The sequence below is a fragment of the Culex pipiens genome, chromosome 2 (genome assembly GCF_016801865.2).
Source record: "Culex pipiens pallens isolate TS chromosome 2, TS_CPP_V2, whole genome shotgun sequence".
In the NCBI taxonomy this organism is placed as follows: domain Eukaryota; kingdom Metazoa; phylum Arthropoda; class Insecta; order Diptera; family Culicidae; genus Culex; species Culex pipiens.
The window spans coordinates 102,202,328-102,216,122 of record NC_068938.1 but is presented as its reverse complement, the minus strand read 5'-3'; the positions used below and the strand labels follow the sequence as shown (position 1 = coordinate 102,216,122).

At 35.3% G+C, this 13,795-nt stretch overlaps 1 protein-coding gene across 1 annotated transcript in view; it reads right to left on the bottom strand.

Annotated features, from left to right (window-relative positions):
• Positions 1-8,208: 8,208 nt before the first annotated feature.
• LOC120431107 (atrial natriuretic peptide receptor 3) overlaps positions 8,209-13,795 on the bottom strand; it is a 29,949-nt gene continuing 24,362 nt past the window's right edge. The window contains exon 8 of the mRNA XM_052706950.1: positions 8,209-8,249. Within this exon, the coding sequence (XP_052562910.1) occupies positions 8,209-8,249 (41 nt within the window). The remainder of the gene's footprint in view (positions 8,250-13,795) is intronic.

Sequence of the window (13,795 nt, the reverse complement as noted above, 5' to 3'; positions counted from 1 at the left end):
GTGCTAGGGTAATCAATCAATGATCGGCCTTCGATTTTTAAATTGCCCAATATCATGTGCATGTGTTCCATATGTGCGTGCAGTACGCTGGGAGATTACGCGCTCGCGAGAGTAAACGCGCAATCAGCATCGATCGGCTGCTGGCCGCGATCGATGATGATGATGATGGTTCTTGGCTTCTTGTTTGTGTTGTAAGTGTAGTGGTTTTATAAAAAATTCTAGAAGACAAAAGATCAAATTTTGCCCTGATTGGGATGGCTTAGGGCACTCTTCTTATTATTCGCAGACTTCTACTGTTGCGATGGTAAACTGCAGCAGGCAGGTTACAAGCTTTCAAATTTATTTTGTTGATAGATGAAAATATATTTTTTAATGTCTTGAAAATAGATTTAAAAAAGTTTAAATGTGTTCTCATACCAACCTCTGACATTTATGCCGATTTACATTTATAAGGGTTACATAAAGCTGTCGTCTATGTTTAGATTGAAGTGTAGACTATCACCAATTAATATAATTGAGCTGATTCTATGATTTGAAGCTTGAAAACATAAGAAATATAATGAAAATATAGATTTTATGACTGTTAAAAAAATCCCGGGATCCCGGAAATTCCCGGGATTTCAAAAATATTCTTCCCGTTTCCCGGGAAATTCAAAACCCGGGAAAATTGGATGCCCTAGGCATATATATAAGAAAATAAAAAATAAAAAAAAGTGAAATTAAAAATCACTGAACTTTTTATCTTGTTTTCTTTTTTTTAATGAAGACCTACAACTTTGCCGAAGACACCAAATCGATCAAACAATTGCTCCAAAAGATACCGATTTTTTAATTTCCATAAATCACTTTTGTTTGGCCAGCTGCCAAATTTTTATGGAAAATTATATGGACAAACTAATGATGCAAAATGGCTTCTTTGGGCATACCGAAGGCACCAAAAAAGTTTCAGCCGGATTAAAGAATACAAAAAAACGAATCACCAAAATCTCGGAGAATTGCTCGTTAGTATCTTGTCTGCAATCTCCGTAGTCCAGTTGTACATTAGTGACAATTTTTGAAAAGGTGTTGAAAAATACTGAATAAATATTTTGGTTTAATACGCACTGAGTTAGTATATTAAAGAAGATAAATTTAGGAAATTTTCAAAGTTTTCCGACTTAAAAACATTGTTTTGAAAATATTGTAATCACAAATTTCGGCTGATTGTTGACAATTTTTAGTTAACCATCAATGTATTTTTTATTAACTGAATACTGAAAACTACACTTTCATAAATAAAAAAAATATTATCGAGGCACCTCAAAACTTTACTTCCATAACTTTCATCTCAAATCCAATTTAGGCCAAGTTTTTTTCCATCCCGAAACCACCTTCCTCCCGCATGGAGTAACACACAATTTATCCATTGCTCTGCAGAGGTTTCCAACCACCCTATTCTGCCACCACAACCCCCCACGAGACACGCCAATTTCCCACCGACGACACTCATCAGCAGTGTGTTCACCAACGATGGGAAAAAAAGTTTTTTTTTTGTGCCCAATTTTCACGCGCGGGATTTCTATTTTCGCGCCTTCCGGTAGCGCGCTTTCCGCTGATTTTTCGAATACTGTTGGGTGGCGTGAATTTAGTTATAATATTTAATTCTAACTTTTAAATTCACTTGTGATAAAAATAAATAAATTGAAAGCGATGATCATTTCAAAAGCAATAATGTTCGACCACACTCCCTCCCACGCACGGTGCAAAACCGGCATGTCCCGGCCAAAGTTAACGAAGCTCTCCGGAGAACCACGTACCGGAGGGGGCATCAATTCCCAGAACTGTTAGGGTGTCTATTCTTCGAGAGCTCAGCCAACTTTTGTAGCCCACCTCGGAGAGGGAAACAAAAAGTAACACCGAATGGTAAATCGTGCGGGAATGCCACGAGACCTGGCACTGCTCAGGATGATGATGAAAAAGCGAAGTTCATTTAATCAAATTTATGCGAGTTGATGAAAATGTGCACCAATTTCGGGCGGGGTAGCGTCTTCTTTTTACGTGTTTTAAATACGATGCGATATGGTACACCGGATTACGATACAATTTCTAGGGTAGTGTTTGAAAAGGGAGTTTTGTTAAAAAATATCAGCAATGTCTAAAGTTTAAATAAGTCTTCGGTCTCGGTAAAAAGAATTGAATTTCTTGAAAAAACAACATATTTTAAGTTTTTGAAATTTCTTAAAATCCTCACCAAAACACCAAGAAACCCGCGAGAAGCCTTCCTTTCGGATAGCACAAGTCAAAGTTTAGTTTTATCTCCCAATCCATTGATTGCACGGATCAAGTGGATCCCGACGACGCGCCACCCCGCGGAAAGGCGAACAGGGTCGGTCGAAGACAACGTCGCTCCTGCCCCAGCTCCAGAGCCCAAAGTGCAGGTTGATTTGCCAATAAATTTCCAATTTTGTTACAACTTTGTACTTTCGGATATCTTGGCGAAATTGAAACGAGATGAAACTCGATACCACGGCTCGTTTCACCTCCGATGCTGGCGAGATGCGATGCAACTTGAGTTTTTCTTTGGAAGGGGAGAGAAGATGCTAAATTTTAGATGTTTGGAAAGGTTATTTTTAGACTTGGAAATGAAAACTCATTCCTAGCTTAACAATGTAATCCACTATCAATCAAAGTTTTGCAAATGTTGGTTCAGATGCACCCCACAAATCACAAATCAAACGCGCATTAACTTTGACAAATGGCTGTTCAATATTTGCTGTTATTTTATCCCATTTGATTAAAACAAATAATCCCGTGCTCGACGTGTCCTTTGAGTCCTTTAGCAGCCTGAATGCTGGGCCCCATTGATGACTGCTCATTAGGGCAGCTTTTTGTCACATCAACCGGCAATCCGTCACATCATCATCATCATCCAGATCATCGTGGCCGTATCGCATCGTCACCAGACCACAATTGTGGCACAAAATAAAACAAAATTGTAATTTTACAGGGACTTTCATGTAAATTCAATGCATTCAATACTATCTAATAATTATAGCTCGTATTAATTTCATTGTAATAAAAAACCAAAATTTTAACTGTGCACCTTACCACACATTTTCCGACAACTCCATGGGAACATGGGCTCGGAAATGTGTTACAAACTGTTTCAACAAGCGTTTGATGGTCGGCTGACTGGTTGATGTCCCAGTGTCCCTGTGTGACTCTGCTCTCGATTGTGCCCGGCCCCCCTTTTTGAGTGGTTTCTGATGAAGCCCTTAAGCTGGCATCGAACAAAAATAAAATGAATCAAAATGGTGAATATTCATTAAAAGGTTTTGAGATATTATTTTTTGAAAAAGAAATATCAGGGATTGGTACATAAATTGAACATAAAACACCATTCGTCTCCAGCAAAATGTAATGGGAACTCATTTCGAAGGAGAAGCATGGTACTGTCAACTGGGACGCATCGGGATACAGTCTGAATAGGGACAACCAGCGATGGAATAATCATCATCAAAAGAAAATCATTGGATGTTCATCAAGGGAAAAAATCCAAAGGGAGTATGCTCTCCTCTCTCCCGCACGAAAGATCGGTAAAAAGAATCTAAAAAAAATCATCATCTTGATTATTCAACGGAACATCTTTTTTCACTACTACACTTGCAAGTGTAACGTTACACGTCGGAAATTGACCTGTCACATTTTGTAGATGGGCAATGTGTGTAAACAAAGTGAAAAAAATAATTTTAAGTGGTGCTGACAAGGAAATTCATAAAAAATCATCAGCAGATTGATTTTCTGAGAGAATTTCGGGAGCGATTTTCTTTTGCGTGATTTGCCTCTTTTATTAGTTTTCAATTGAAAAGCCACTTGAAGAATTGTTTGCGAATTATACAGTAACATGAAATTGTTACAACTTTTACTGAGCATTGAATAATGTTAACAAAAATCATTCAAAGTGAATAATATATTCTCGGAATCATTTTTTTTATTCTAATCTATTTTTTATTAGGTCCTCTTAGTTGCTAAGACCAGGTTAGGACCGAGGATCGGTCAACGTATTAAATATACACATCAAAAATAACTCCTTACATTCCATACTTGGAGATCATGTAACTGACTAGGGTTATTTGGTCCAAGCGGGTCTTGCAGGTCTTGAACCTACCGATGAACTCGTAGAAAATGCCCCACAGCTCAGTCGAACTGTAGAGCACCTCCCCGGCGCCCTCCTCCGTGGCTCCACCGTCTCGGGAGCCACTGCTTCCTTTGCTGTTTCCTGCGGGTCGAGGGCCTGCATCCCTCCTTCAACTTTCCGTCCGGAACTGCGCCCGGCAGCGGAGGGAACTTCGCCCGTGGGCTCCGTCTGCTTCTTGGACTTTGCACTCGTACGTCTTGTGGGGACCCACACAGTTGTTGCACCTTCCCTTGAGGTGGCAGTCTCTGGTCCCATGGCCCAGCTACAAGCAGTTCCTGCACTGGGTCACGTTCGGCCGCTTGTTCTGGTAGGCCTCCCACCGGATGATAGTGCTTGCCACAACCTTCACTGCAGAGAGCTTCTTCAGATTAGTGTATCCCTTGGGGAAGACAACAATATACGGAGTTTCGTTTATGGTGGACTTTTCCTTCCGCTTGATGGCATGCACCTCCAGCGCGTCCAGCTTGAGATCCCTCTTCAGCAGGTACTTGACCTCATCCGGTTTCAGTTCATCATGCAAACCACGAAGAACCACCCGATGATTTCGTTCGCTCCATCGTTCGTGGGTGTAGAATTCCACTTTCTTCCTCTTGAGGAGCTCCTGCAACTTGCCAAAATCTTTGACAGAGAAGCAGGTCACCTCGGTTCTAAATCGGATTGAAACCAAATTCACAACTTTCCACTATCGCCACGAGCTTGTAAAAATCAGTGGTTGCTTTTGTTTACTTGCCGACTGGCCAGGTGCTGGAACCGCATTGTTGTTGTTTTTGTTTTCCGCTAGCGGGCTGAGCTTGTTGTTGTTGAGCAGATTCTGCTCCACTTTTCCTTCTCCGACGACAGCTCCGGTGACCTCAGGGGACTTCTTCCGCTTCCGATTTCCGGGGATGACTCGGAGGTCTCTTCCACCTCCATCCGTCAAACAACTCGAGGCACGCAACGTTGCCTTTAGCGCGCACGTCACAACTCGTCTGCTCTGGGCAAGCTGTCAAACTGCAGTGGTTAAAAAGATTAAATGAATGGTATTTTTGATCTTTAAAGAACATTTCAGATTTTTGCTGAGTCCTGTTTAATTTTTACGATGTTTGTTTATTTGTTTTCTTTGGAAGTAAAAAAATCTACTTTTTTGTTTGTGCTGTTCTGTTTTGAATAACAAATTGAAGATTTCGCTACAGATTACATAATTATTGGTTTTTGATTTTAGTTTTTGAAAAGTGAGAAAAAATCCTCCAAAAATAATGTTACTGCTTTACAAAAGTTATTCTAACATATTGGCTGGACAAGGTTGTTTAATCTTGATTTGATATGTTATTCAATAAAATGTAAAAAGATAAATAGAAGCAAATTAGCGAAAACTATTTGGGTGGATTTTCATGGATTTTTCGATGACCGACATCGAAAGCAGCTTTCGATGCTCGTGGTCAAATTTGGTCGAAAACTCATATTTTTCGACCAAGTTAAGTGGTAAAATAGTTTAGATTGATTGTTCATGGCAGTACGAACAATAAAAACAAATACTAATTGCCGGAAAGCCCCGAAAATTTGATTTTTCGACTTTTGATTTTCGATGCACGAGCATCGTAAGATGACCGACATCGAAAGCATAGTCACTACCATGCTTTGCTAAAATGTCAGTGCATCGTAGTTCGATGCCTGTCCTGTCAGCCATATTGCTGCCGCGACACCATGGACACAAACCAAATAACGCTGTGAAATATTTCCGTGAATATTTCAAGCAGGCAAGCGTTTCAAGCGTTTTGTGGCAAACACATGAGATTTTTCCGATGCCAAAATGGCAACAATGGAATCGGCTGATGTTGATGTCGACAAAGTTTTGAAAAGAGGCGATAGGCTACCTCAAATTATTTTAAAGTGGGTTTTTACGTTTTCAAATAACAAGAAAGAATTTTGATTTTATTTCACAGCATGAAATGTATGTCATTCAAGGAAAATGTTGATTGCCACCTATGATACGAGTGTTTCCCATAAACATAGAACATTTTTAAACAGTACGCTAGATCAAAGTGTGTACGGTTTACCATGCACGGAAAGTTGAAAACATGGAAAAATTAGATTTTTTTTCATATTTATTTTTATGGAATAAATATTTGATAATTGCATCATAGTTCTGGCTGAAGGTTAGAAGAGTGGGAGAAATTAAGAAGAAAAGCAAGTAAAGAAAAAAAATAAAGAAATAAAGAAATAAAGTAATAAAGAAATAAAGAAATAAAGAAATAAAGAAATAAAGAAATAAAGAAATAAAGAAATAAAGAAATAAAGAAATAAAGAAATAAAGAAATAAAGAAATAAAGAAATAAAGAAATAAAGAAATAAAGACATAAAGAAATAAAGAAATAAAGAAATAAAGAAATAAAGAAATAAAGAAATAAAGAAATAAAGAAATAAAGAAATAAAGAAATAAAGAAATAAAGAAATAAAGAAATAAAGAAATAAAGAAATAAAGAAATAAAGAAATAAAGAAATAAAGAAATAAAGAAATAAAGAAATAAAGAAATAAAGAAATAAAGAAATAAAGAAATAAAGAAATAAAGAAATAAAGAAATAAAGAAATAAAGAAATAAAGAAATAAAGAAATAAAGAAATAAAGAAATAAAGAAATAAAGAAATAAAGAAATAAAGAAATAAAGAAATAAAGAAATAAAGAAATAAAGAAATAAAGAAATAAAGAAATAAAGAAATAAAGAAATAAAGAAATAAAGAAATAAAGAAATAAAGAAATAAAGAAATAAAGAAATAAAGAAATAAAGAAATAAAGAAATAAAGAAATAAAGAAATAAAGAAATAAAGAAATAAAGAAATAAAGAAATAAAGAAATAAAGAAATAAAGAAATAAAGAAATAAAGAAATAAAGAAATAAAGAAATAAAGAAATAAAGAAATAAAGAAATAAAGAAATAAAGAAATAAAGAAATAAAGAAATAAAGAAATAAAGAAATAAAGAAATAAAGAAATAAAGAAATAAAGAAATAAAGAAATAAAGAAATAAAGAAATAAAGAAATAAAGAAATAAAGAAATAAAGAAATAAAGAAATAAAGAAATAAAGAAATAAAGAAATAAAGAAATAAGGAAATAAAGAAATAAAGAAATAAAGAGATAAAGAAATAAAGAAATAAAGAAATTAAGAAATTAAGAAATTAAGAAATAAAGAAATAAAGAAATAAAGAAATTAAGAAATTAAGAAATTAAGAAATTCTGAAATTCTGAAATTCTGAAATTCTGAAATTCTGAAATTCTGAAATTCTGAAATTCTGAAATTCTGAAATTCTGAAATTCTGAAATTCTGAAATTCTGAAATTCTGAAATTCTGAAATTCTGAAATTCAGAAATTCAGAAATTCAGAAATTCAAAAATTCAGAAATTCAGAAATTCAGAAATTCAGAAATTCTGAAAAATTTCAGATTCAGATTTAGAGAAATTTCAGATTTTCTGAATTTCAGAATTTCAGAATTTCTGAATTTCAGAATTTCTGAATTTCTGAATTTCAGAATTTCAGAATTTCTGAATTTCAGAATTTCAGAATTTCTGAATTTCAGAATTTCTGAATTTCAATTCTCCCCATGTTAGTACAGTTGACTCTCTGGCTGTCAATTTTCTCAATGTCAATATGGCTCCATCTATCAATTATTTTTCAGTCCCTTCAAATAGCATACCTGGAGTTTTTTTTGAAAAGGACCCCGTCTTGAGTCAGGGGTATTCAAAAACACCCAAAAAGCAAAAAATGAAAATTTGGTTTATAGGACCTTTTCAAAAAAAAACTCCAGATACTTTGATTTTTCGTTCTATAATTAGATACTTCCCGTTCTCGCCGGTCTTATTTTGGTCTATTTTGTTGTGCTCTACTAAATGCTGCCAAACATTGTTAATATTAATATTATTTTGTTCTATCCGGAAATAAATTTTGAATGGTTATAAATTAAAAGTTCCCCTGCATTTGTCTAAAATTTTTATCTTTGTTTTTTCCGTGCACGTGTTGCTTTGTGTTGACGTTTCCCCAAGCGTTTCTCTCCCATTTTCTACCGTTCCTTCTTGAAACGCTTGCGGGAAAAATGGCGGTCTGCCCGTTATTTAGGTTTGAGTCATAGCTAAGTCATAACGCCATCCAAGAGCATCGTAAAAATTTCGATGCTCGTGCTTACGATGTCGTTGCATGATCCATGAAAATCCAGCCTTTGGCTACATTAGTAGAATACTTTAAAAAAATTAATAATAGAGAATACGCCCTACATTTCGATTGAAAATATTTATAAAGCTCATCCATGAAGCAATGGATTTTTTCAAATTAAGAGCGAGTTTTTCACCAGTGTGTAACAGGTCTATACATGAGATGAACTTCTGTAAAATATGAACCCTCTACGACAAAGAGAACTGGGGTAAAACGGGCATTGAAGTTTGAGGTCCAAAACACATGAAAAATCATGAAATTTCTCCCATTTGCGTAAAACTTGATCAGTTCCAACTCCACGTAAGATTGAAGTATTCGAGTCGTATGTTTGATTTTGAAAAATATTTAAATAAAACATTTTTGAAAAAAAAAGTTAGATTTGGTTTACCCTGTGATCTAAACATCAAATGCTGTATCAAGTAGGTGAATATCTGTTTTACCCCAAATCTGACAAAATGTTAAAAATTATTTTAATTCATTCTAAATGGCATTTTTTTTTATCAAAATAACAACTTTTTAACTTAAAACTTACGTAAAATTTCCCGAGGAATCCGAATATATAAAAAAAAATCCCAAAAAGTACCGTATTCTTGGGCTTCAGGGCAAAAGTTAACGTTGTAAAAAGTTTGTTATAGAAAAATCGTAAATCTATGAGAAAAAATGCGATTGGCCAAAAAGTTAATTCCGTAGGCTTGTAGTCTATGAAATTTTATATCTTTTGACTTATGGGAGTATGGCTATGGGAGGCTGTTGCAAAAAGATATTAAGGTTTTAAAAAACCAATTTTTACAGTAATTTGTAAAAGCTATGAAAAAAGTCAAACCAATCTTAGATGTAAATAGTACATTTTAAAGTGCTACAAAAGATCTTTCGAATGCATCTGAGAGAGTTCGAAATGATCAAGTTTTACGCAAATGGGAGCAATTTTATGATTTTTCATGTTTTTTGGACCTCAAACTTCAATGTCCGTTTTACCCCACTTCCCTTTGCCGTATAGGGTTCATATTTTGCATGAGTTCATCTCATGTATAGACAAACAAAAGCTGAAAGTTTCATCCAAATCGGAGCACCTCGATACGACCTCTAGGACAAACCGAGCAAAATCTACAAATAATGCCTCTTAATTTAAAAACGTGAAAACGAAAATTGTACAAATAAATTCCTCCGTTACGGATGTTTATTATTTTAACTGATTTATTTTTTTATTTTAAAGACCAAAACTTTGATAGATAATTACGCTCCGGAATCATTTTTAAATTCAAATTTAAGGAATTCAACCCACTCAAGTGCTGCTCCCCCTTAAAATTGAATAATGATAGAATCACCGGGCAACATGCACCCATTTTGTCCAAACCCTGTCCTGTTGGTGGTGGTGGTGATGGTGTATTTTACAGCGCCGTGGTGCATGTCGATTGTTGACCGATTTCCGGTCCACGGCCGGAGATCCTCGGACAACAACGGGCATTACAACCGACTAACCAACAACGACGACGACGCGGAAGGGTGGCCACAAACAGTCAACAGGATTTTGAGCCCATTTACGGAACGCGGGGGACGACATTCCGGCCAGGTCAGTGGAAAATGCGGCCAAAGTGCTTTGTGTTACACTTTTGGGGGAGGGAGGGGGAGGGATTCACTAGGACACTGTCGGCCACATCCTCGTGAAATGTGGGTTTTCGGTTGTAAAGTGACGCATCGTTGGCCACGTGTGCAAATCCGGCACGGTTTACAGCGAAAGTTGATTAGCACACGAGAGTAAGTGGCTGCATTTTTAATGGAACTGACATTTCTGATTATTTTTAGGGTTTGTTTGTTGAGTTTCTTCAGCTTTAATAAAATTGACTTGTTTGAGGTCATATGAAGATTGTAAAGAAGATTGAGAAAACGAAAAAAAATCTTAATTTAATGACAAACAATTTTCTTAACTTCGATTGGACAGAATAAGTGAAATTTAATGGTGTACGTCGATGAAATTTCCAGATTCCTTCCAATACCCTTAATTGCAGTTTGTCAATAAATCATTGGAGTTCTCCATTGCAGAGATAAATCACACTTGAAACACTAAATCTTAATAATAGCGCACGAAATTCTTCATCGATCCCACAAAGTGTAATGCACTCTTCCACCGCCGAATGGCGCCATTTTTCCTAAACGATAATTTACAGGGCTAATTTAAATTTTCGCTTCCGTCGTTTCGCCATTAATCTCAACTGCTTTGCCCAAAAAACAAATAAAAAAATATGGCACAAAATCTTCAGCAGTTATTGTTCCACAGAATATGCATTTTAAGGGTAAAAGGCAGATGCAACTAACCAGTTCTAGCGTGCAACTCCTTTACAGTTATTTGGTGTTTGCGGTTAATGTAGGAGAAATATGAAAATTTATGTCCTACACGTGCTGAAAACACTACACTCAAAACGGCTCATACGGTGTGAGCATAATTGTCCCACGTACACACATTTTCAAGAGAGAGAGTTCAGTGGCTTCCTTGCTCTTTCTTGAACCATTGTGCACTTTCGTGTGGGTTGTCATCCGGTTGCTTCCCATGTAAGGAGGCCAGTAATTTATGGTCGCGATAATTTGCTTATGTGCTGGCTCTGGCTCCGCCGGTTGTTGAAACTTATTTTTATGAAATATATCTTCCTTCGGATGTGCGTTCGGGGCGATGTATCTTGCCGGAGTTGTTCATGTTTTAAATAGCAGTATGATTAGTTGTACAAGCTGATTTTGATAAGAATAGAGAGCAATTCCAGCCTTAAACAGGATTTTTTTAGGTACATTTTTCTCGACCCTCTCCGATTTCAATGAAACTTTGTAAACATGTTATACTACGCTTATATAAGCCATTTTTGTGTATATGGAGCCAGTTTCATTCGATAATGACATTTGAGAAGGGCGCAAGTGTTTAAAATATTTTTGTATTTCGTAATTTAAATATTGCTGTATCTCGAAGCCGTTGCATCGAAACAAAAAAAAATTGACGGGCTTTCTGAAAAAAAGACTGAAAGAAAAAAAAACACTTCACTTTTATGAGATTTGTAATTTTTATGTTAAAAAGTCAAATTTGAAGGTGAGCCGACGATTTATTTTCGATCAAAATTTTTGTGAAAATAGCCTTAGATGTTCCAAAAAGACTCACGAAAAATGCAGGATGGAGCAACTCACCTAAAAAAATCCAAAAATCATTTACTGAAACACTGTTTTTTTTTTCAAAAGTGCTCTAAACATCAAAATTTTCAAAAACCGAACACAAGAATCGATTTTTCAGACAATTTTACATAAAAGTTTCCGTATTGACCATTGTCCTAAGTCCAATCCTTGTGAAGTTACAGCGGTTTTAAAAATAAAAATGTTGAAAAAACAGGTTTTTATGGTTTTTGGCAATTTCTATACAGACACAGACTTGGTTTTTTAGTCTTGATAATATTTTTAACGGAAAGCTCGTCCAATTTCCCATAAGTTTGTTTTTGTCCACTTTTCAAAATAATAAACCTACAAGTTTATCTTTGACCACTTTTTGAAACGATGCAACAGCTTCGAGATACAGCAATATTTAAATTACGAAATATAAAAATATTTAAAACACTTATGCCCTTCTCAAATGTCTTTATCGGGTGAAACTGGCTTCATATACACAAAAATGGCTTATATAAGCGTAGGACGACATGGCAGCAGGCTTAGCCGAATTGTTTTGTTATGCTGTCCGCTTTGTAAGCGGATGATTCTGGGTTCGATTCCCATCTGCCCCAACCTTCTATCGGATGAGGAAGTAAAACGTCGGTCCCGGCCTTGGTTGTTGTTAGGCCGTTAAGTCATTCCAGGTGTAGGAGTCGTCTCCATGCCATAAGTACAAACAACGCACCAAACCAAGCCTACTCCGGTGGAATCGCTGGCGGCGGTTGGACTCGCAATCCAAAGGTCGTCAGTTCAAACACTGGGGTGGAAGATTCCTTGGAGTATAAAGAGGTTTAGGTGCTCTACCCATTCAAGCCTTCGGACTCCTAGGTTCGAGCAGAAACTTGCAATAGAGACCACAAAAGACCCGGGGGTCGTTAATGTGGATGGTTTGATTTTTTTTTTTTTTTTTTTTTTTTGACATGTCTACAAAGTTTTATTGAAACCGGAGTAGGTCGGGTAAAACCGATGTCCTATTTGACATGGAATTGCTCTAGAACTTAAAATGAAAATTCAAAATTTAAAAAAAATACACAAACTTGTTTGAACAGGGGTCATTAATTTTTTTATTGCAAGTTTGAGATTACTCTTCCAGTCAGTAACTCAGATAACAAAAAAAATATTTCTTATTTCATTTGATTTATTACGTTGCTTAAACATGTCCAAATCCTCAGCTAAGCTATGAACTACCTTTTAACAGCTGATTGATCAAAAGTTGGAAATAGGAAATGTGAGCGCTGAAAAAAATTAAATAATTCTGGATTTTCAAAAAATTAGGAAACATAATCATGGAATCTCTACAACTTTTAGTCCGATTTCGGTATCCGAAAATTATCTTAAGGTAATCATTCAAATTGTGAATTTTTCATTTGTTTGTTTGTTGGATTCGACAACATGTTAGTTAACACTTTTTTCAGGTCATAATAATATAATTGCTAATTTTTACTTCGGTTTGCTTAAAAGAAACGCTATTCTGTCATTAGAGGGTCCACAGAGGAGGAAAAATTAATCATATTATTAGTATTATTCATAACCATAACCTGAAGGGGATTCGGGAAGGTTCGCCATGTTGATTCCATGACACGTGTTTTTGAAAGCAGCTTTAAGAAATACGCCAAATCTTAGAAAGTGTTGTGTTTGCCAGATGGTAAATAGGCGTAGGCTAACAATCTGTCGAGTTTAAAAATTTATTTCAGTCGCATAGAAGTTTTACTGACCGACGTCCTGTTTCACCTTAAAAATAACTATCTTTCAATCGATTTTGTTAATAAGCAATGCATTCTTCAACAAATAAATAAAATGAAACAAAAAAAAACTCTGAAAAATATTAACCTAATTCGTAGTTGATTTAGAAAATAAAATAAGGCTCTCAAGAAATAGGTAAACATTGATTTTCTTTTTAGAATTATGCAATATTTTTGCCAGCTGATTAGAAGTAAAAAAAAAAATATTTTTTGATGTTTATGTCCCTCCACTCTGACCAAAGTTGAGGGGGGAGGGTGGCAAACAAATAAAAAAAAGTATAAAAATTGTAATTACGAGCCTTGGTTTTCAACATTTTAATGAAAAAATGTTTTAAAATGCACCTGTCCAGTTGTTTTGCCATCATTAGTTTCCAAAATATCTAAGTATTGACGAAAATTTTATTAATCGCAAAAAAATAAAATTTGTGCGGTACAGTACATTGGATTTTTTGCCTTTAATCAGACCTCATAATTTTATCAAAAAATAGCATTTATTGATACATTTTGGGCATATTTCCC